The 23,720-nt window shown below is 53.2% G+C and overlaps 1 protein-coding gene across 6 annotated transcripts in view; it reads right to left on the bottom strand.

Annotated features, from left to right (window-relative positions):
* The window catches only part of ZCCHC14 (zinc finger CCHC-type containing 14), a 61,891-nt gene extending 38,571 nt beyond the window's left edge, over positions 1 to 23,320 (bottom strand). For all 6 annotated transcript variants that reach the window (XR_011231297.1, XM_069456517.1, XM_069456519.1 and 3 more), the window contains exons 1-2: positions 22,736 to 23,320; positions 1,079 to 1,202 (exon numbers count right to left, since the gene is read on the bottom strand). Coding sequence is in view for 5 of the 6 variants with exons in the window: in XM_069456517.1 (XP_069312618.1) it covers positions 1,079 to 1,202; positions 22,736 to 23,284 (673 nt within the window). In the remaining variant the exon portion in view is untranslated. The remainder of the gene's footprint in view (positions 1 to 1,078; positions 1,203 to 22,735) is intronic.
* Between the last annotated feature and the right edge of the window lie 400 nt (positions 23,321 to 23,720).

Genomic DNA, 23,720 nt, shown 5'->3' with positions numbered 1-23,720 from the left:
CAGGGAGGAGGAAGGAGAAGCGAGTCGTCCCTGTGATTCAGGCGCCAGCCGTCCCGGGGTGGGGGGGGGTCAGACCAAGCGGTCAAGACACGCAGCCCAGACACACGGTCTCCGTGGAGGGGGACGCATAAGGATCACTGTGACCGCAGGGGGCTGCCGCGAGGTCAGATGGGGGCAATGACCCTCGGGGCTGTCCCAAGCACAGGGCCACTGAGGAAACGGACAGCTCCTGAGTGGGACCTAAGCCAGAGACAGGCGACTCGCCATGATGTTCTCAGAACAGGACGTCACTTTAAAAACGAAGTTGTCGGGAAGCACCTGTGAGGCGCAGAGCACTGTGCCCGGGACAAAGGGAACAGAGAAGGGCATGGAGCAGACTCCGGACCTCGCACCGCCCTGGTTCCAGAAGAGGAGCCCCCATACCCGTGAACAGGGACCGGGGAGGACAAAGGACCGCAGGTGCAGCCGCCTCAGGGACACGGGGCCAGGACACCCGACCCCACGACCCCACGACCCCACGGGCCACTGCTCCGCATCTGGCCCTGCAACGACCTCCAGGCTCCTCCGTCTGCTGCACCACACAGGCGCTCAGGCCCCAGACGTGTTCCACTGTGGGACCGTCCAGGACGCTGCGGAGCCAGACGGCCGCGTCTCGGCCTCCTCCGAGCCGCCCGCTCACCCTGGCCTGAGTGGCCACTCTCCACGTTAAATTAAACAAAAATAAAAACTCAGCTCCCCCACTGCACTGGCCACACCCCAAGGGCGCGGAAGGCACGCGTGGCCGGCGGCAGGGGCTCCGAGGACAGCGCTGCTCTAGAACCCAGGGCGTGTTTGGGGGCCAGGTAGCAAGGAAGGTGGGACGACTTTCATCTTCTTCCCCTTCGTAAACATCACTATTCAGATTTTTACGGCAAAAACGTTTTCATGTACTGATGGCAGAACTTAGAAAAACACCCAATATTAGCCCTGATGAAAGGTCTGGAAGCAGCTAACGAAACACCCTCCTGGGGACCCCCGTCCTAGCGCACCTCCCCCCAGGACCCTGTGCCCGGCTCAGGAAACCCCAGCGGAGACTCACCTTTGCCGTGTTTCCCTAGGGGCCTCTTGGGCAGCGGCTCCTCCGTGGAATGTGCTGATGTGTGCAGGGCGCTCTCCAGACTGTTGCCCACGCCGCTCAGGGGGGGCTCGGTCCTCGCAGAGACCTGCGGGGACACAGACGCGACCCCCTTATTCTCTTCCACCACGTCAACACACAACGATCTCGTTATTTAAAATCCACATTTACCTCGGTTTCAAGATTTTCTGTAAAACACGTATTACTAGAATACGCACCTCCTAAGAAAGGCAAAAATCCCACCTGCCTGCTACTCCACCAGGACTGAGAAGCAGCGCGGGCAACGCACTCCGCAAGGCGCTCACGTCCCCGCGCGTCCCCGCGCGTCCCCGCGCGTCCCCAGACAGGACACAAGCTACGTGAGCCAGGCGGTCAGGGATTATGCACCTTCATTTGAGGTAAAATTTTATTTTTATACTTCTTCAAAGCAAACAGTTCCCTATAAAACCAATTACACAGCAGGACTTCACGCTATCCTGCTATAAATCTTGAAGAAATAATAAAACGCTCTAAAAAACAACAGTAAAGAAGAGAATACCAATGAATCTATTTGGGGTACAGTCTGAAAAGGCAGATTCTAAAATTATAATTGCATTTCTAGGAATTCGTCACCATACAAAGCACTTACGTGTGAAAGGGATGGGGGGTGGCATGCTCGCTGCAGGGTGTTCGCAAGAGTAAAACCCTGAGAACAGCTTCAATCCCAGCGCCAGAGACCCCACGGAGCACATCCCAGGTGGTCTGCAGAGACCGTGACACCCCGCCCAAGCCCAGGGCAGGGACCTGCTGCCCGCGAGAGCCCTCAAGGCACAGCCAGGACAGAAGACGCCTGGTGATGTGGTTAGGATTGCCCGACCCCCTCCCAGGTCCAGAGTGAGCAGAAGGGGCCGGGCCTGGCACGCTCGGAGCCGTGGCCGCCCCTGGCAAGGAGGAGACTTTCTTGGGCGAGGGGCGAGGAGGAGACTTTCTTGGGCGAGGTGAGGACGGCTGCAGGAACTTTCATTTTTCTCTCTTACCAGCATTTGAAAATTTTACAACCAAAGTATATTACTTGCAGAAGTCAGAAGAATAAAAATTACCAATGCTTTAACTTCTACACAGTCTCAATTTAATATATTTCAAAATTTCAAACAATTAAGACGTTTAAGTGTATCAAAGAGGCCTGGGTTTCAAAAGGCTGAGAAACACGATGCCACACTCACCACCAGGAAAGACGCACGGGGAAGGCAGCCTCCCCCTCGAGACGCGACTGACCTCTCCGGCCTGTGCTCATCGGCTCACGGCCTGGACAGCAGGTGGCAGCTGGCCCAGGATCCCGCAAGCCCAGTCCCAGGTGCAGACCCCACGGTGTGCTGGGCAAAGGGCTGGCCCAGCAAGGCAGGGCGGGAGGCAGGGGGGCGCGGCAGCACGGGGTGGACACCACCGCCACGCCATCACACAGACGGAGCTGCAGGAGCCACCCCGAGCCCGCAGCAAGCTCGCTCAGCCAGAAGCCTCTGGGGCTGCTAACGCAGGGCGCGGGACTAGCAGACCCTGAGACTCAACAGACGCCTTCCAAGAAAAGCAGTGCAAGGCTAGTCAATGTGGAAGTTTATATAACTCAAGAAGATAAAGTCTAGCCGTCCAGCACTCCTCCAGAAAGCCAATTCTTTGGATTACATTACCAGAACGTTATCAGGAAAGTTAAATTTTTGAAATAGTTATATTTATAATTTAACTAAACTGGGTGTTTTCTCTCAGATTTAGCAAACTTTCTTTTATCATCCAATGGTTAAGAGTATCCCAGAAATGAACTTCTTTCCCATTAAGCAAGATACAAATTTCACATAGAGGGAAAATTTTCAGATCCAAATAGTAAATATTACTTTGGGAAACAACTCAAGAGGTTAACAGTTTAAGTGTTAATACAGAATAAACATGACCACAGCCGATCCCGCCCCATTCGGCCTGACGCACGAACCCCCACGCGGTCCAGGCCACTTTGGTAACATCCTCAGTCCTGGTCCTCGGGAGACGGCTGCCCCAACAGCCCACTGCAGAGGTTCCAACTCTGCCGGCCGGCGGCAAACCCGCCTGCCCCAGACGGAAACACGCGCGGTCAGTCATTTCTGGCACACACGCCACCTGCCCGCCCCAAAACACGTGGAGAGCCACATAGACAGCCAGCCGCCGACACCTGGGGAGGAGGGAGAAGGCTGAGCCGCGGCCGGAGAACGCAGCTGACACGGAGCTTCGGCCACCACCAGCCGGAACTCCCGGGGCCCGAGAGGACAGAGACAATGGCCCGCACACCGAATTAAGTGGGGCTTTTCTGTTTGTTTTGTGCGTGAAGCTCTCCGGTGATTCTGACTTGCAGCCGGCTGAGAAGCAGCAGTGCCCCAACTGCTGATGCCGCCCCCCCCCCCCCCCCGCCACCACCCCACCCCCGCAGTTCCCGGCCAGGACAGAGGAACAGGGAGCAGGAGCAGCTCCACACGGAAGGGAAAACTTAAGAGCCGTCCCATCAAAACACATGTGCTGCGTGTGACACAAACACACGAAGGAAACGCTTTGAAAGTAACCATGGGAAAAGAAATACTTGTTTTCCTCGGTGTTTTTTCCCAAACCATTTCTTCTTAGTTTTCCAAACGTTCATTTTTTCCAACCGAGCCTTTATCTTTACTTTGCTCCTTTGTTTACACTGAAAGCTGTCTCCACTTGTGTTTCCCAGAAATGCTGTTTTGGGGTTATTTTTGGTGAAGTTAGCCTGCTCCACGTGACCCGCCCAGCTCGACTCAAATGCTCTGTGACTCAGGCTCACCCGCAGGGCGTCACCCGGCTGGCCGTGCACAAGAATCAGGGCCTGACCAGCTCCACACGCTGCCTCTGCTACCGCTAGGAAGCCGGCAAGACAAGGCTCCTAGACAAACCCGGCTCAGCCCAGGCGGATCTTTTCCAGTAGCTCAAAATCCTTTCTGAACAGAGCACCTTGCCCGATTTCCAAGTGACAGCTCCCCTGTCCCCGCTCACCGCGCTTTTCCTCTTCAGGCCAGCCCTGCAGTGTGGCTGGGAAGGCAGCGACATCAGCCCAAGTGCCGCGCCAGAGAGGGGCCCTGGGAGGACGCACAGCTGAGAGCTGCCCCTCCCGAGGGCAGGGCTCTCTTGCCAGAGAGCGCCCCGCGCCCCACACAGGCAGGACACGCAGGGGCAGGAGGACCGGGGGGCCACCTTCTCCTTCAAACAGAGACTCCACTTAGAAGTGGACCCTCCCATGGAATAATGGACACTGGAGACACCAAAAGGTGGGACGGGGCTGAGGGATGAAAACTTACCTCTGGGGGTCAATATCCACCACTCGGTGACGGGTACGCTAGAAGCCCAGACTTCACCAGTGTGCAATGCATCCACGTAACAAAATCTCTAAAAAAGGACTCTACCATGACAAGTGATCACCTACTCTAAACCCAATGTGTGACAGCTTGAAAAATTATTAGATTATTTGAACTATAGTCAAACAAAATGCTTCTAAGAGTCAATGCTGGCTAGTCATCCTCAGCTAGCAAGTGCAAACTGGTGCGACTGTCTGGACAGCAATTAGACAGGCCATAATAAACTTTTATTACATCTATACTTTTGAGCCACAACTGCACCTGGAGGAATCTATTCTAATGACATTATCAGCAATGCAGTCAGAGGTCTGTGTGCAAGGAGACCCATCTTAGCTTTAAAAGAGCTGAAACAAATACAAACAACATAAACAGCCAGCAACACATTAATATTTAAATATGTAAATAAAGTTGTATCCATACGACTGAATACTATGTAGTCTTTAAAAAATTACTTCAGAAAACAAGAGGCAGGAGAGACGCACGAGGACACACAGACAAGCACTGAAAAAAGACAAAAGAAAATGCACCAAAACATGACTATTTATCTCTGGGTGGTTTTTATTTTATATTTTTCTACGAGGGACAGTAACTACTTTCAGAATTGGAAAAAAGGTACAGATATTAAGCCTAAATATAACGCCCTCCTACAAGACATGAATGATACGAAAAAGCAAGACAGAAGCTTCCAGACCCGCAACCTCTCTTCCTTCCACGCGCGTCCCACACCCACCTGCGCAGCTGGCGCCACGTGAGCGGGCCTGTTCTCAGGAAGGGCGCACACAGCACACAGCACACAGCACACAAGCAAGACAACCGCAAGGAGAGCGCAAGGTGAGCGTGGCGTGACACCCAGAGGGCAGGGAGCCACACGGAGCAGAGGCCGATGGCAGGAAGGGCCGGCGGGTGCAGGAACAGAGAGCTCTGGGGCTGCAGGAGCGGCAGAGAGGCCTTCCCGGCTGCACCGAGCGCCGAGTGAGCACGGAGGGGCAGGCAGGGCCAGGCACCCCGGGGCAAACGCCAAGTCCAAAGCGCCCACCACCCAGACAAAGTCTAGAGTAGATGAGACGTTCATTTCCAACTTGTTTTCCCAGGAGCCCACCTCTGCACAGGAAGGGGTAACTAACATCTGTTAAGCACGTCTAAGTCAATGTAAAAAACATAAAACATAAAAAGAAAAGTGATTTGTAAGCATTTTACTAACATAGTCATTACATGTCTCCAAAAACCAGAACAAGAAAATAGACAGTTTAATAGTGAAAGCTATTTGCTGACTTAGGCCAAGGAAAAGCCAATGCTGACCAAAAAACCATTTCCCACGTAAAACCGTTCTTTTTAATATTTCTTCCCTAGAGCTCTACTCATTAAAAAAGAGAAATTACTTCTCAAAATCTCAGCAAAAAGTACCCAGCACTTAATCAGATGAGCTCCTACAGACTGACTATAACACAGACTTCTAAACACAGCCTGAGAGCGGTGTAGCCCCCGCGGGAACACCCAGCCCTGACCACCCACACGCGAGGGGCTTCCAGACCTTCAGATGCCAGGACAGGACATCCCACCACAGACCAACTAAGCAGACCCTGTGGGGTGGGGGTGGGGGCGGGGGCAGGGGGCAGGGGGGAGAGGTGAGGGAGGGTGGGGGCGGGGGCGGGGGCGGGGGCAGGGGGGAGAGGTGAGGGGGGGCGGGGGCGGGGCAGGGGCACGGGCACAGCCAGCCTCGAGCGCTGCTCCAGAGACTGCAGTACAGAAACAGCGCGGACCCTTCCATCGAGAGCCCTGGGTGGGCTAAAGACGTATTTCCTAGTCCTGTAAACCTACAAAACGGGGCCAAAATGGCATCTTAGGTTTGTCAACTCAAGAGAGAACACCAAGCCTCTGGTTCGGATGTGCTAACCACTCATTTCTTCCCGTCCCGGCCCTTCCCTCCCGCTCCCTGCCCCAAGCTACTCCCCACTGGCTGTGGTCTGCTGGAGACGGCGACGCTGACCCCACGGCTGACCAGGGTCCAACCACGGTTTCTGTGCAACTACTGCTCTCCACTAACAAAATCCCACTTTATGCAACAGGTGATAAGATGCTTGCAGACAGGCCCAAGTGCTGGGAAAACTGGGAGGAAATTCCCATCAGTTAGAGGAATATGACAGTGAGAAATACCAGCCTCCCGTAGCAACGTCAGAGACCCTCGAGAGGGATTCTGCCGCCCACTCCCTGGCTGTGCGACTAGAGAGAGCGAGCTGACCTCCCCAAACCTGTGCCCTCACCTGTACAGTGAGGACGGCCACAACCTCACTTTCCCAGGGCTGCGGCAAGGATCAAAGCAGCTCGCCCTGGAGGGTGGCTCTCAGGACGGAGCCTGTCCCACGGCAGGTGTCCGGTCAGCAGTGCACAAGGCCCAGGCCGGTGACACACCGAGGACAGACGCAAGCGAGGCCTGAGCAGCGGCACCGTCACCCTCACTCAGGGGTTTACTCCCAGCACGACCCAGCAGAGCAGATGATGAGCTGCACACGGCAGGGGCAGGAACAGAGACATCAACGGCAGCAGCAGGGAGCGGGGACAGCGACCCACCCGCAAAGCGGGAAAGGCCCCTTGGGAACAAACAGCCCATCCCAACCAACACCGGAGACGACACTGTCTGGAATAAAGCACCACATTCGCCATGATGGTCACACCCTCACTGAGAAAAACTTACATTATGTGTCACCTGCAATACCAAAAATAGGCAGAACAGGCAGGTAAGAGAGCTCCAGGTGCAGAGACTGCGGCTCTGCCTCTGCACGGCAGTTCCAGGCAGAACCTGATCCCACGGACGTCCCGTCCACCAGGGCGGCAGATAAAGCACACGCTACCTGCGGGCTACTCTCACCTTCAGGATTTTTGACATGAAGCACGTTCTACACGCAACACTGTTATTGTGAACGTGTGGGCCGGAAGTATGTTTAAATACCGCAGTTTTCTTTGAGAAACTGGCTAAATGTCTAATCACAGCAAGTAAACTCGGCTACAATGACCATTCTGGCTCCCAGTGTGACATTCAGCTGCCCGAGGAGGCCCATTCACAGCGGTCACTGTGTTAACACGGCTGTGTTGCGACCCGTGGGAACCCCAGTCACGGCGCGAGTCCAGTTTGCGCACACTCAGGTGTCCGGGGCGGAAAGAACAGCGCCTGAGGCAGCGGAACGAGCGGGATACACCTGGCTAACACGTGGATGCACCTGAGTCCAGCAAGGGCAGCGCAACGGGCCCTCGGGTCCTGTTTCGACAGGAGCCACAAACTCCGCCCAGTGACCCGCACGGGACGCCTGCTAGGAACAGGCAGAGCTGCCAGCGCGACCAGGGACCAGATCTCTCACCGTCGGCCACGCAGAGAAAGACCGGACCGGAAAGGGCTCAACTGGTCTGATCACAAGACACGTTCGGGTGAAGAAATTCAGGAATCACCTCCCACGGCAGCTACAACCAGACCCGCATTCCACAGGCACACGGTGGCTGCCGAGATGAACTCCGTGACGACGGCGGAAACCCGGCCCGAGCCTGCCTCTCGCGCGGCTCCCGCGGGCGACCGCACACCTGCCTCTCCTTCCCGCTCTTCAGCACCTCTACGCGCCACAAGACTTACGTTACGTGCCCTAAAGGGACCCTCTGACTTCAAGGCAGAGGCCACCCAGCTGCTTCTGGGGACACAGGCTTATCCTTTACCCTCCCTGACAGCGGGGCTCCTGCAACACAAACCTCCTCCATGGCCGCCTCCCACAGGGCGCCTTTGCCCCTCTGAGAACACAGCTCCTGTTGGCCACAGGTGGTTCTGTTTCCTGTGACGGCCGAGCAGCCAGACCAGTCCCCTCGCAGGTAACTGCGAACTCCGCACACAGCCGGAAAGCACCAGGCTGAACAGGCAGCACCCAGGGGGGCCTGGGAGACACAAGAGCCCACGCTGTTGGACCACCGCGGCTGGGGAGTCGGGGGGATTCCACAGCGGGGAGAGCCTGGGAAGGGGAGCACCAAAGTCTGCGGGCGAGCCCCGAAATGCGCATGCTCGGGAGGCTCCGGGACGCCCTAGGACGAGGCCGAGCAGAGATCCCAGCCGCCGAGGGCACAGGGACAAGGGAGGCTCCGGGACGCCCTAGGACGAGGCCGAGCAGAGATCCCAGCCGCCGAGGGCACAGGGACAAGGGAGGCTCCGGGACGCCCTAGGACGAGGCCGAGCACAGATCCCAGCCGCCGAGGGCACAGGGATGAGTCTGCAGTGGAGTCCAGCCAAATTTACTCTCTGCTAAAACACGCAAAGTAACACCGATACTCCCAGGAGGACAGAACAAAACCCAGAGTCTCCACAAAGTATTCGCGATCCCAGAAGCCATCCGGGATTAGCAGACACGTGGAGAACAGACACAGTCCACGCAGAGGGCGGCCACGGCGGAGCGGCACACGGAGGCCACGGCGGGCTCCGCAGGAACGACCATCACGATGCACACGGACGGAATGAAAGGGCTTTCCAGAGACAAACAATATTTTAAAAATGGAAATTCCAGAACTAAAAAAATGCTCCCTCTAAACTAAAAAAAATCCAGTGGATGGGCTTGAACAGCAGACTGGGAACAACAGAGGCCTCAGTGATTTGAAGACAGATCAATAGAAAGTGCCCAATCAGGAGAGAGAGAGAGATTTGAAAGGAAAAAAAAATGAACGAGGCTTCAGGGACCGTACAGTGTACGCGGTTGAACGTATCTGTCCCTGAGTCCCAGAAGGAGAGGTGCTGAGAAAAAGTTATGGCCAAATTATGGCAGAAAAATTCCCACATTTGGTAGAAGGCATGAATTTACAGATCCAGTAAGTTCGGGGAAACCAGATAAGATAAATCCAAGCTGCCAGTCACAGTCAAGCCGCTCAAATACCCAAGACAGAGACGATCTTGAAACCAGCCAGAGGAGAGCACCATGCCGGACCCGGGAGCAAGGCCAGCGGACACCAGGGGCCAGAAGACGGCGTCTCCACTTCTCCAAAGTGCTGGAAGAAAAAGCTGTCAACAAAGAATCCTACACCCGGTGAAAATACCCTTCAATAACACAGGTAAAAGCAAAACACTTTCTGATAAAAGAAAACTCAGACTTTCTTGCCAGCACACCCACACTCCAGAGAGTGCTGACGCCGTCCCCCAGGCTGGAAGGACGTGGTGACACACTGGAGCTCCCGCGAGGAAGGAGAGCATCAAGATGGCAGACACGTGGGCCAACGTACAAGATAGTATTTTCCTCCTGGTTTTTAAGAAACGCACTGGCACTGAAGCAAACAAGGGGACCGTGCTGAGCTGTGCAGATGTGATTTGTATGCCAACCAGAGACAGAGGACACGGCTGCGGTACAGCTGCAAGCTTCTCACACGCTCCGCGAGGTTCAGAGCAGACTGCTCAGAGCTAAGCATGGACAGCGTGATCCTGGGACAGCCACCAAGCCACATGGCAGGGCATGCCAGCAGGTAACAGGGACGTCTACGACTCGGTTCAAATACGCTTCAGCAAGGCACAAGTACTCAGTGGCGGAAAAGCAGCAGAATAGAGAATAAAAAATAGAGCACAGCCCGGGGTCAGGGGGCGAAGGTGGGACCTGGCTGGAACATGGCACGAAGGAGCTTTCTGGGGTAACAGAGAACGCCGCGTGAACCCCTGTCAAGGCCCGTGCATCTGTCAAACCTCTAATGGTAAAAACGCTCAAATGACACACTCAGAATCTGTGCGTTTCACTAAACTGAGTTTTACCTTTCAATGAAAAGAAAGAAAAACCCAACAGAACACCGGCCTGCAGCGCACAGGCCTCGCAGCTGGAGACTGGTCCAAGGACTCGAGCGGGACCACGTTCCCGGGGCAGGGCGGAGCCACGCGCGCGAGGTCAACCCCACTGTCACGGCCGCCGGGGCCGGCTCACTTTCTTTCCATTTCTTACTCCTCAGGTTTTCCTCTCACTTTTCCTGATGAAGTGAACACACAATTTTGATGTCACATAATAAAAATAGCCACTTACTAATGTCACCTTCGGCAAATTACTTACACTTAACCTCTCTGTGTCTGTTTTCTCACGGCTGAAATGGGGACAGAAATAGAAACTGACTCACAGCATTGTCATGAGGGTTAAATAAACACTCGGGAGCACTCGGTGCAGCGGCTGCACGGAGGGACCGGAAATGCTACGGCTGGCACCGTCCTCCGGCTCACGCGGCTCACGCTGCCGCGCTCACCTCGTGTCCTGCTAGTGACTCGGAAGGGGAGAGTGCTGATCCATAAACTAACCTCCCCACCCTAATGCCCTAGTGGCAACAGCGCACCCGTTCACAAGCCTCACACTATTCTCTAAAGAAAAAGGTCCACACATGCAGGTGCTCTCAGAAGCACCGCACCCTGCCCAGTCCCCACGTGTGGCAGCTGCTCCACCGGGAGCCCGGCGTCAGGGGGACCCCCGCAGGCAGTGCCGAAGCTCCGCAAAGTCTAACGTTTCAGGGTCCAGCGGACGACACGAGCCACGCTGGTCCCACGCCCTCTAATACGCAGCCCTTCCAACCAAGGTATTTTATTAACTGCACCAACCGTATCACACCTAGGTTGTCAGCATCATTCCCAAGCTTTCAAATTTTGTTAAAATGACCAAAAGAGATTGGGGGTGGGGTTTGCTTCTCTTCCTCATAAATTAAATCTCTTCCTATTTCCAACAGTTCAATCTTTATTCAAGTCTAGACTATAAAATTTCTAGAGCTAGTTCCTACCCAGACATGTTTCAATTAGATTCACTGGGAACCAGGAAGAAACCTGAGGATTTAACAACTTCTAGTAATTCCACTGATGCTTTTCTGTGAAGGTCCCACGTAACTAGGAAACGCTTCCATAAGGCTCCCTCCCTGCGGCTGACCTGACGTCACTGTTGAAAGTATAAGAGGAATATGAACTAAATGTTAACTGGAAGGACCAACACTTGCTCAGGTTTTTGCCGTTCTACAGCAAACTAAAACACAAAGGCTTCCCATGATTTACAATTTTGTGAGCACTGAAGGAGTATAATCCTTTCATACTAAAAGATCCTTTTATATTTTTACACCACGGGACTTCCTTGTAGAGCTAGAAACATCCCTCCAAGGCAAGGCACTGGCCACACTCGTGCCCCCCAGGCGCCGAGGCGGGCTCCCCAGCTGAGCCGACCTGCTTGCAACCCGTGTGTCTGCAATCCAGGTAATGAGCCGAACTATCGGGTCAGTTTCCCCCAAAGGAAGCTTCCACTCGCCAGTGTTTGAAAAAATATATATATATTTTTTTTTTTTATTTCATCTTATTGTTATGGGGGATACAGAATTGCAGGTTACATATGTTGCCCATGTACCGCCTTTCCCCCCAAGTCAGAGCTCCAGGCGTGTCTGTTCCCCAGGTAGTGCGTGTTGCACCCATCAGGTAGGTATATGTCCCTCCCCCCCCACCCCCCCTTCCCGAGTCAGCACCTTCGAGTGTTACCATTCCCCAAACGGTGTGCAATGCACTCATTGTGTAGGCATACCCCCATCCCCTCCCCCACCCCCCGCCTCAGTCTGATGTCCGATTGGTGTCGTTCCTAGATGTGTATTTAGGTGATGATCAGGGAAACCAATTTTCTGGTGAGTACATGTGATTCTTGTTTTTCCATTCTTGGGATACTTCACTTAATATAATGGGTTCCAACTCTCTCCAGGAGAACCATAGAGATGTCGTATCTTCATTATTCCTTACAGCTGAGTAATATTCCATGGTATACATAGACCACAGTTTACTAATCCAATCATGTATTGATGGGCATTTGGGTTGTTTCCACACCTTTGCGATTGTGAATTGTGCTGCTATAAACATTCGGGTACATGTGTCTTTGTTACAGAATGACCTTTTTTCCTTTGGGTATGTGCCCAGTAATGGGATTGCTGGGTCAAATGGCAGGTCTACTTGAATCTGTTTAAGATACCTCCATAATGCTTTCCACAGGGGTTGCACTAGTTTGCAGTCCCACCAGCAGTGTATGAGTGTTCCTGTCTCTCCACACCCACGCCAACATGTGTTGTTTTGGGTTTTTTTGATAAAGGCCACTCTCATTGGGGTTAAGTGATATCTCATTGTGGTTTTGATTTGCATTTCTCTGATGATTAGGGATGTTGAGCATTTTGAAAAATATATTTTTAAGTTAAAAATAAGAAAGTAGAATACAGATGTTAAAATTCCCCAGGATCTACAGATATATGGCACGTCCGAGAAGCAGTCGTCTCACGAGGGCACAGGTGAGAGGTGACGAGCTGGAGTCGGTGACGTGAGTCATTACCACGGCCAGGGAACAAGCGCCCAGAGGAAGACACTGTCCTTTCCATCCGCGTCCGACACCTCCTGCCACCAGGTTTAACAGCCACGCCCGGGATGAGCCCATCAGGGGCAGAACTGCCAGGCTCTAGTGACTGAAAGGACAGACTCAGGGTCCACCCTCCAGGAAGCCCAAGTCTCGTGACAGAAACGTAGAGAAATCTGTTATAACACAGCACACAGGTCGGGGGTGAGGAGGCAACGACAGGACGGCACCTGACAGCCAAGAGGTGGAAACGCGGGGTGCCGCCGGGACCAGGTGTCCTGCCGGAGAGAACAGCATCTGCTCAGGGGACAGAGGGACCGCAGGGAACGGGGGACCTGCAAACACAGGGGCTGCAGAGACGGGACCCAGGCCAGAGACCAGAAGGGGCTAAACAGATGACCCAACTCAAGGTCAGAAGTTGAGTTTGTCACTGTTATTCCTATAAACAGCTAAGGTATCAATGTTTCTGAACTATTTAATTTAAAATAATAAAATAAAGCAGCTATAGAGCTGTTTCTTGTAGACTTTAAACAATAACATCAGCTTAATTCTAAAAGAGATACATCAGCCCCTTGCATACCAACACGCATTTCTGAATCGGAAGGAAAAGTGGAGTTACGCTAGGCTGGGGTCGTGCTTGTTTCCTGAAGACTATTTTCGTCTATGTCCTGGCTCCGTGGCACACTGCCCGCCCCGCCTGAGTCTGCCTTGGCAGTGTGCCACCTGTGTGACCACCACGGCAAGTGCAGATGGAGACCCTGAGAGACACACGCCGGAGCCGTGACAATGTCACTGCACAACAAACCTGCAAAGGGGTCAGGACTCAGGAGCAAACCAGTGAGGGATAAGAAGGGCCCCCGAATGACAGGCGTGGGCTCTGGCTGGCGGGGACTGGGAGGAAGGGGGAGCTGGCCAGGGATGGCATCTCAGAACACCAGAGAGGGGCAAGCTATGAAGAAAAGCAATGTACCTCTGATGGGTCTGGAGGCTGGAGGCCCAGGGTCGAGGGCCGCACCTGGCGAGGGCCCCTGTGCTGCGTCGTCCCGGGCGGAAGGGCAGGAGAGCGAGAAGAGGCCGGACTCGCTGTGGTAACAAGCCCACTCTGGGCAGTAAGGACACTGAGTGCTGTCACAGGCCTAATCACCTCCCAGGAGGTCCCACCTCCAATACCACCGCACGAGCATTAAGCTTCCAACATGTGAACCTTGGCAGACACAGTCAAACCACGGCAGATGCGAACAGAGAAACCTGCCTTTGCATGGACTGGGCTACCAGAACCTTCGCTGGGACCCCAGGGTCTGGCTGGGCACACACATTTTTTGGATTCACCGGTGAGACTGGCAAAACCACAGCTGAGAATGTCACAAACTATACAGCAAAAGGAAAGAAGCCTGAGAAATAACATAGTTAAAAGTGCAGAAAGCAGATGAGAAACTGAAAGAAACACTCGGCGCTGACAGGCGGCAGCACTGTGCTCGGTCCTCGAGGCGGTGACGCACCCGGCCAGGACGAGGCCGTCCAGACGCAGACATCGAAGGCGCAGGACAGAGGACGCACAGGCGAAGCCAACGGAGACGGGACACGTGATAAAAGGTATTTCAGCGCTGGGAGGGAGAAGATAGACATTGGACACATGGCATTCGGACAAACGGGCTGTCATCTGGAACCTCTAAAACTAGCTTTGTATCTTATACCAAATAAGTTCCAGATGGATCGGTTCGATACACAAAGCGAAACCACACAAGTTCTATACCAGAAGACACTGCAGAGGAATGCCTTCATAATGGATGACGCCCTGTGTGTACGCATGTGTGATATATACTCAAGTGTGTAATGCATAATATGTAACGTATAATGCATTTCTGATTATGACACAAAACCCAGAAGCCATACAAAAAAAGACTGATAAATATGACATTAAAAAAACTGCATGGCAAAGTCAAAAGATAAAAAAGGGAAAACACACACTTGCAACTCCTACTAAAGATACTTTCCTTGAAACGTACAGAGCTTCTGAAAACTAACGGCCAGCAATCCGACAGAGATGCGCAAAGGAGATGGCTGACTCTCCAAAAATGATACAATGGTCCCCTGAGGAAACGCTCAACTTCATTCGCAAGACGGCTGCGAGCTAAGACTACACGGCGCGGAGGTGTGCTGTCCACCTCACGCGGTGGCACTCACACGCTCTTTCAGTGTACAGGGAAACAGGCCCTCCATACTGTTTCGGGAGATCGTGGCAATATGTAACATAATAAGAGAAGCACAGGCCATTTGACCAACTCCATGCCCAGATTTCTATTCCACAGATACACCTGTCTGCGTGCGAAAGGTCACACCTGCAGACCTGGGCACTACGTATGTAACACATAACTGACACCGCGCTGTTCGCAGTAACACGATGGCACCAAAATGTCCATCAACAGGGACTGAGTAAAAACACACCCACACTGGGCAGCCTCAGAACACAACCAGGGAGCTTCTCAGGGATGGCTGAGAGCCCTCCTCCAGGCCACCAAGAGAGGAAACCAAGGGACAGGCCCCTGTGTTGAGGACGACACCAGTTATCCATTTAATAAATACAGACAATCTCTCTGGAAGGTTCTACAAAGAACAGTGTCACCTGCTATGAGGGGAACTAGATGGCTGAGGAGAGGGTGAGAAACTTGTTCTTTTTTTTTTGAGACAGAGTCTTGCTCTGTCACCTGAGCTAGAGTGCCGTGGCGTCAGCGTAGCTCACAGCAACCTCAAACTCCTGGGCTCAAGCGATCCTCCTGCCTCAGCCTCCCGAGTAGCTGGAAATACAGGCATGCGCCACCAGGCCCGGCTAGAAAATTGTTCTTTAAATGTGAAATAAAAGTTCTCACACCCGGGCAAAGAAACCAAACACTGCCTGACCCCTAAAACGTGCCTGTGCCCTTCCTGACTGCTGGTAGGAGAGGGGGACTGTCACCCAATACCCTGGCCGCCTTTTCAAATCTTGCCTCTGATTATCTATTTAAATTTTTCTTAGCTCAAGAAATTACTTAATTCCCTTTAATGAAAACTGTCTTAGTCAAAGAGGTTGGAGGCACAAGGTGGGTCGCTGAGGCCATGGGTGCCCATGCACGACGCCGGCTGCGCTCCACACGGACGTCGAGAACAGCACCGCTAACCCCTGCGTGGATTTAAATACGCGTGTGTGACGTTTCAAAAGCACTGTAAACACGCGTGTATCACATGGTAAAAACGCCCAGGAGGACGCACGCCAGCCTGGCGGAGACAGACCGCCACTGCGCAGCAGCCGTGGGAAGCCTGCTGGTCGGCTGAGGGGACTTGGGCCACGCAGGGGCAGAGGGAGGAGGGGCTGACAGAGGCAGACAACACTAAAGGAAGGGTTTGGTTTTGTTTAAAAGACAAATCAGAGAACCATGAACATGTTTGTAGGCCAAGTGGGAAAATACTGGAGGTCAAAGTTCAGTGGGGGGAGGAGGAGGGAGCCAGGAAATGGCAAAGTTTGGACAGCTGCCCCAACAGTGCCCCTGAGGACACAGAGATGTGACCAAAACAGACAGGAAACAGGAGAAATGAAGGCCAGGGCCAGGTCTAGATAAGACATTCCAAGGGCCAGTGCTGTTTCCAGGGGCCTGCAAACCCCGCCTCAGGCAACTTCACTGGTGAGACCCGTGATGGCGTCCACAGGTGCGGGGAGGGAAGCTGTCCTGCACCCAAGCAGCCCTCTGTGTGCAGTCACACTTAATCACGCCCGGCCATGCACTTCACGCCGCTTCAGAATAGCAACCGTTTGAAAGATACTGTCTTGCCTTTGTCTCCGCTTCACTTTAAGTAACTTCAGGCCTTTTAACCCGGAACAAAACAGAAATTGCCAAGAATTAACCTATCTTATTAGTTCTTGATTTTCTCTTTTTACTTTTGATAGGAAATGTTTCTACAACGTATCAGGTCTCTCCACAATCAAAACATCTATCTACATATGATTGGACAAAAACAATCCTGTTAAAACTAATTTCTAAACTGAACATGTCAAAGCTAAAGTCCAAAGTCAGAAACCCTTCGATAATGTAAACTAACAGTTCTTACTTAAACTAACAAGATAACTACTGTTCCAACTGGGAGTTTCTCACAAAAAACAAAGATCTTCTAAAATGGGCCAAGTGCAGTGGCTCACATCTATGATCCCAGCACTCTGCGAGGCCAAGGCTGGAGGATCCCTTGTGGCCACAAATTCAAGACCAGCCTGGACAACATAGCAAGACCCTTTTTCTACAAAAATAAAAAATTGGCCAGGCATGGTGGTGCGCACCCGTAGTTCCAGATACTCAGCTACTTAGGAGTTTGAGGCAGGAGGATTGCTTGAGCCCAGGAGTTGGAGGCTGCAGTGAGCTATGATCGCACCACTGCACTCCAGCCTGGGCAAAAAAGTGAGAACCTGTCTCTTAAAAACAAACAAACAAAACTAATCCCCCTAAGATGGGGGGAGAACTAGTTTTCCTAGGCATAACAAAAATCTCTTTTGACCAATTCAGTCTCCAATGAGGTCAGCAGTCACCACTTCAATGAACAAACAAAAATGTACCAGTGTGAGTACTTCTACTAGCTGGCCTCCGAAGTTGTGAGACCCGCATGTAAACGTACTGGAAAATGTGTACTAATCCAAAAATGTCCTCGATCCAACAGGAAGGTAAACGAAGCTTATAGGACTAATGAGAAAATGGGTAGAATAAAGCCTAAGTAAACAAGCTTTAAAAACTGCAGCAGCAAGACTAATGTTGATGTTTATCCACAACTGTTTCCAATTTTTATGAATTATATTAATACCATCCTATCACTCATCATACCCAAAGATGACATAAAACTCAAAGTCCTATAACTATACTCCAGAACACAACATATAATATCAATAAAACAGGAACTCCGATGTTTGCTGCGTTGAGTAAGTCAGATGTGAACTAGCTCATGCGAAAATAAACGGCCTCCACTTAACGTAAGGGCAGAGGACAGTAACGGAAGTGCCGCATGGGCGAAGCCGTCATACAGGAGGTGAAGTACTGACTCTAAAACACATCATCAGGTCTTCATCTAATCAACTAAATGAAGTTACCACCGACAAGAAAGCAATTAAAACTGCACTCCATACAACCATGCGCCACATAACAATGTTTCTGTCAATGACAACCAGGTGTACTTGGCTACACTTGATGGTGGGTGCCCCGTAAGATTATAATGTATTCTTGCTGTACCTTTTCTATGTTTCGACACACAAATACATTTGTAGCACTGAGCCACAACTGCCTGCAGTATTCAGTCCAGTAGTATGCTATGCAGGCTTGTAGCCCGGGAGCCACAGGCTACACCACGCAGCCTACGTTTCTGTAAGTGTGCTCTGATGTTCCCACAGGACAGTCACCTGACCATGCACGTCTTAGAACATATCCCAAACCTCAAGTGGTGCACGACTGCAGGTCTCAATTCCTATATCATATACTGTACTCACTATAAAAACACGACACTCTTACACCTATAAAACCTGGCCCCTCAAAATGCCATACGTGTTAGGACACTATCTCCTGCAGTGTAATAAACAAAGTAATGTATACACAGACAGCCAGACTTAAGTTCACAGACTGGGCAGTTCCCAGCTGCCCAGGAGAACAAATGTTAAAGCTGGAGACAAAATAGTTCCCTTAGGTCACAGCTATTCCTTTAACCATCAGCAACAGCTGCTCCAAAGTCCTCTCTTGCAGAATGCTAGATTACTTTCAGTTGCAACAAGCAAAGAGTTTCAGAGTTAAAGGAGAAACCAAAAGAAGTCATTTACACCTCACGTGATAACCACAGGTCAAACTACCCAACGTTCTACCTTTGAACTGCGATGATTTGCTGACCTTGGGCAAGAGATCACTAGCAGGTGCACTCACGGCGTTTGTGCACAGCCGAGGTTCCTGCAGTGCTTGTCCTAGGCACTCCTTGCCTGTTCCATAGAACACACGCCCTCGGGAAGACCACCACCCCACCACACCTCTGCACCACACACTTTAAAAACACCATTTTAACACCCCCTTTTAAGAAAAAAACCCATGCAGTAGTTCCATTATGGTCTGTATCACAAGGACGCTGAAATACAAAGGTCAGGGGGCACTCGGGCCTACCTGCCAGCCAGCTGGGGCTGAGGTGTGGCCCCTGCTCCCCACCTCCTGCCCTATCCCTCCCCGCCTGCACCAGAAACAGCTTCACTGCCTACCACCAGCCCTCACACCTCCGTATCTACAGCAGCACCCGCTACCACCTTTAATGCAGTTCCCAAGACAGGCTACACACACACACACACACACACACACACACGGCTGGGCACACAATGCCTAGCCGGTCACCAAGTGGACTCTGCTCACAGGAACCAGGTTCCTCAGGACAGCCATGTGCTGCCACGTGCTGACAGCACTCCAAAGACCATGTTTCTGTAAGGTCCAACACAAGGAAATTAAGACAAAGAGCCTATTAACCATGAAGCAAAACAAGTCATCTAAAAATAAGCACGTGAAACAACCCAAATGCCCATCCACTGAGGACCAGATGAGATGTGGTCTCCCCATGACACGGAGCATCACTCAGCTGGGAAATTAAGCGCTGACACGTGCATGACAGAGATGACCCGTGAGACACGACGCAGAGTCTAAGAAACCAGACACAAAAGGCCACACGGTGCATGGTCCACTCATGCAATGTCCAGGAAAATCATCCACAGAAAGTGGATTAGCGGTTGTCAGGGGCTGGGAAGAGTGAGGAACAACTGCTAATAGGTACCAGATTTCTCTTCTGGGCGATGAAAATGTTCTGAAATTAGTGGTAATGGTTGCACAACTCTGCGACTATACTAAAAACCGCCGACTTGCACACACTAAAAGGGTGGACTGTATGGTGCGTGAATTGTATCTCAATGAAGCTGCTACTAAAAGATACATAAGCACATGCGTATATCACAGCACATCACTGACATAAAGAAAAAACTGCACAGGGATTAATCTTGTTTCCAAAACTAACCCTTTATATTTAAATGAATGAAAAGACAGGCAGTGCTAAGTCTAAAGCCAACTGTCATCAGCGCTTAGCAAGTTGATAGCTTTTATCAGCTCAGCTACTAAGCTGTAAATTACTCTTAGTTTTACTAAGAGTAAAACTATTTCAATCTACCATCAGCTTCACTACTGTGAGTATTTCCCTTTCTGAAAGTAAAATACAGATATATCTATCCCACACTCCCCACACTTTTGAACTTCTAGAAGTCCTCAGAATAAGAATTTTAAAATAAAGACACAGTGAAGATTTGGAGATACAACTGCAAATAATGAATATTTCAGAAAATATAATTTAAAAAGAAATAAAAATTTAAATAGGGTAAAGAATTTAGAACAAAAACACAGAGTCTCTAAACTCAAAGAGTTTGCACAACAGCTTACAAAAGAAACATACAACAGGGCTTCAGTGGGGCTGCTCTGTCAGGACGACACCAAATGTCAGACTGAGACGGAGAAGGCAAAATGCTTAAAGGCCGGATCCCGTCTGAGCGGCCTGCTCCAGGCAACACAGGGTTTATCGCGTCTCAGAAACCAGCCTTAACTGTGAAGTGGCAAAGGAACGGAGAGTGAAATAAACATGATTGAAATTACTTCAGCAGTGACACAGCGGACACAGAGGGAAAACCAGAAACCATAGTTGTTTGGAAATATGTGAACAATGGCCCCAAAGTTACTCCTTTTATGATAATCCTCATTATTAAGGATCACATGGAATTTTCTGATTTTCCAAAAATAAAAAAAAAAAATCATCAGCTTCAAATAACTATTCAAAAATCAGATTAGAACACATGAGCACTCGTGACCAAGGTGTGAATATTTAATTCTATAAAACGCGCCTTGCTTTCCGTGCGCGCACCTCTATAAAACATCAGTTTAAAAAGCCAGAGAGGCTGCGGAGAACCAAGCAGCACTCCCGGCACGTGTGCCGGATGTGTCACCCGTGCAATCCTCCGAGCACGCCTGTGAGGTCGGGGACACCCCCTGCAACTGCAATAGGGAACTTCGAGAGGGGGATTCTGGCCAAGGCCGCAGGGCTGGTAAATTCAGAGCTCACGGCCCCAAGGTGGGGGGGGCGTGAGAAGGATAGACCCCGTTCATCTCATCAAAGGGATTTTTGCTCGACAGAAAGGCTCTCCTTTTCATGAAAGATATTTTTGTTCTAGATTTAGCTCACTGCCCCACCAAAATAATAATCACCACCTCCTGCACCCAGTGATGCATCTGCACACATAAGAGTGTCCGTAAAGAGCTGCCGTAACTGGCCAGAGCCGGACGTTACTAACTCGGAGGACTGACAGCGTATGAAACCGACCATGGACCACTGAGGTTCCAGGACCAGGTGACAACTCCGCGGCATCGCAAAGCTCACACAGAGCTCACCACAAACACCACACTTCCCAGGGCCCTGCTTTCACTGCTGTGGCTGGAACCTTTTCCTGCCTAGCACACATGGAGTCTAGGGGGGGACTCAACTCGATAAAAAGACAACCATGGTCCTGAAGGTAATCGTCACCAAAAAAGATAAGACATCAATAAAAAACCAATATAAGTACCACAACCACTTCTTAGACGAAGACATTAAAAAGGAAAAGCCACAATGTGGGGTTGAAAGAGAGCTTTAAAAAAATAAGCACAAGCAACCCCGACAGTTTTCTCAGCCACTCATAAAAGCAAAGTCATGTCTAAGTTTTAACTGCAAGGAGCATGAAGACATTGCAAAGCGCACTCGGCACGCAGGTCCGACGCAACCTCTGGCTTTCAAACAAAGAGAACTGGGTTGTAATCTAACTGCACACCACACTGGGTCAAAGGGAAATCTTTTCTCTGAGAGGAAAATGTTGGCACTGGGTTCCCAGGGAGCTGCTAAAAACACCACCACAGTTGTGAAACGTTCGGACGGGGCGCGCGAGCAGAAGGCTTTCCTGTCTCACCCGCAGGCTGAGCCTCAATCGGCCCAGCTCCTCACGGAGGCTGGGCATGGAGGCTGGAGGCCAGGCACGGAGGCCGGCTGTCCGCCGGGAGGGCAGTCCCAGCACTCTGCGGGTGCTCAGACTCTATGAGTCTCTATTCAGGCAGCCTGGCTCTTAAAAACAATCTCTCACACACGTTCACAAACACACACATTCAACACACGAGTGCACACACGTCTGCGGGGCACAGCCCCTCGGGCACTCGGACATCTGGGACACCTGTGCCCAGGGCGGCCGGCGCGCGGTTCTACCCCACCTCCCACCTCGCGAGCGGCTCTGGCACGGGCCCAGTCCCTCCTTCCTGGTAATAAACACCAGATTTGGAGAGACCAAGGCGACACAACGTGTAACTGTTTTCTGTCATCCAAGAGCCCAATTAAAAGGACAAACGCCTTATCGCACTTCCAGCCCGCAAAGTGGAGGGAGGCGGCGCCAAGGGGCCGCGAACTCTGGCCGGGTGCTGACTGGCTCCCGCCGAGGTCTGGGGCGCTGGGTGCCCTGCGCCCCCGCCGGCCGCTCGGACCGGAGCCTGGTCGGCCAGCCGGCGAGGCCTCGCGGAAGCTCAGGCCGGGGTTGGCGTGCAGACCCGGGGTGCGGGATAGCGGCCGGAAACGGGCCGCTGGCGGGGACGAAGCCACGAAGCAGCCTGAGGCGCCGGGTGCAGTCTCGGCACAGGGGTCGGGGGTTCGGGGTGGGGACGGGGGTGCAGGCGTGAGGCCGGGGATTCAGGGTGGAGACGTGGGGTGCAGGCGCGAGGCCGAGATCGGGGTTTGGGGGTTCGGGGCGGGGACGCGGCGCGCAGACCCGGGGACCGGGAGCCAGTGCAGGCGGGCGGGGAGGCCCCAGCCCCGCGCGCGGCAGCGGCACGCACCTTGTGGCAGGCCGGGCAGGCGGGCGCGCCCTTGCCCCCGGGCCCCCCGCCGCTGCTCAGGCTGCTCTGGATCTGCGTGAGCTCCTGGCGCAGCACCTGCTTCTGATGGAAGCTGAAGGCCGGGTGGTTGGAGGCCATGGTGAAGAGCAGCAGGAACTCATCGCCCGTGCGGCCCTCGTTGAGCTGCAGCCCGTAGTTGTGGATGATGGAGTCGATGTGCGTGAGCGTGCGGTACAGCACGCCCGCCGCCTCGCGCTGCTCCGAGCCCAGCAGCGCCAGCGACACGAGCAGCTTGCTGCGCACCACCTCGTCCGTCAGGTTGGTGAGGCTGCCCAGGTCGGCCGGGTTGTTGGCCTTGATCTCCGAGTCGCGCAGCGAGTGGTAGTCCTTGCGCGCCAGGTCCTCCAGGCACGAGCCGAGGAAGCGCAGCTCGAGCGGGATGCACAGGTCCAGCAGGCCGCACAGGAACTCCACGCGCTGCGGCGACGGCAGCTCCGAGAACCAGCGGTACACGCCGTCCCTCTGCAGCGGGCAGCGCTTCTCCACCATGCTGCCGCCCGCGCCGCGCCGCGAGCCGGGCCCGGGGGCCGCGCGGGGGCGGCCGGGGGGCGCGCCGGGGCCGGGGCCGGGGCCGGGCGAGGGCGGCCGGGCGCCGCGGGCCGGGCGCGGGCCGGGGCGCGGGCGCGGGCCGGGGCCGGGCAGGGCCCCCGCCAGGAGCCGGCGGGCGGGCGCGCGCGGGGCGCCGGGGGGGCCCGGGGCGGCCGGGGGCGGCGAGCGGCCTCGGGCCCCCCGCTCACGGGCAGGCTCCTTGCCCGCGCCCGTCCCCAGCGGCGGCCGGTGCGCGGCGGCGGCGGCGGCGGCTGCTCCTCGTCGTCGTCGTCGTCGCCCGGGAGGCGGCCGCCCCCATCTCCCCCCGCGCCGCAGGGTCTGTCACTGCGAGCCGCCCCCCGACGGAGCCGCCCCGGCCATGCCGCCGCCGCCCGCG

This window comes from Eulemur rufifrons, chromosome 23, assembly GCF_041146395.1.
Source record: "Eulemur rufifrons isolate Redbay chromosome 23, OSU_ERuf_1, whole genome shotgun sequence".
Lineage (NCBI taxonomy): Eukaryota > Metazoa > Chordata > Mammalia > Primates > Lemuridae > Eulemur > Eulemur rufifrons.
This window is presented reverse-complemented; position numbering and strand designations above follow the sequence as displayed.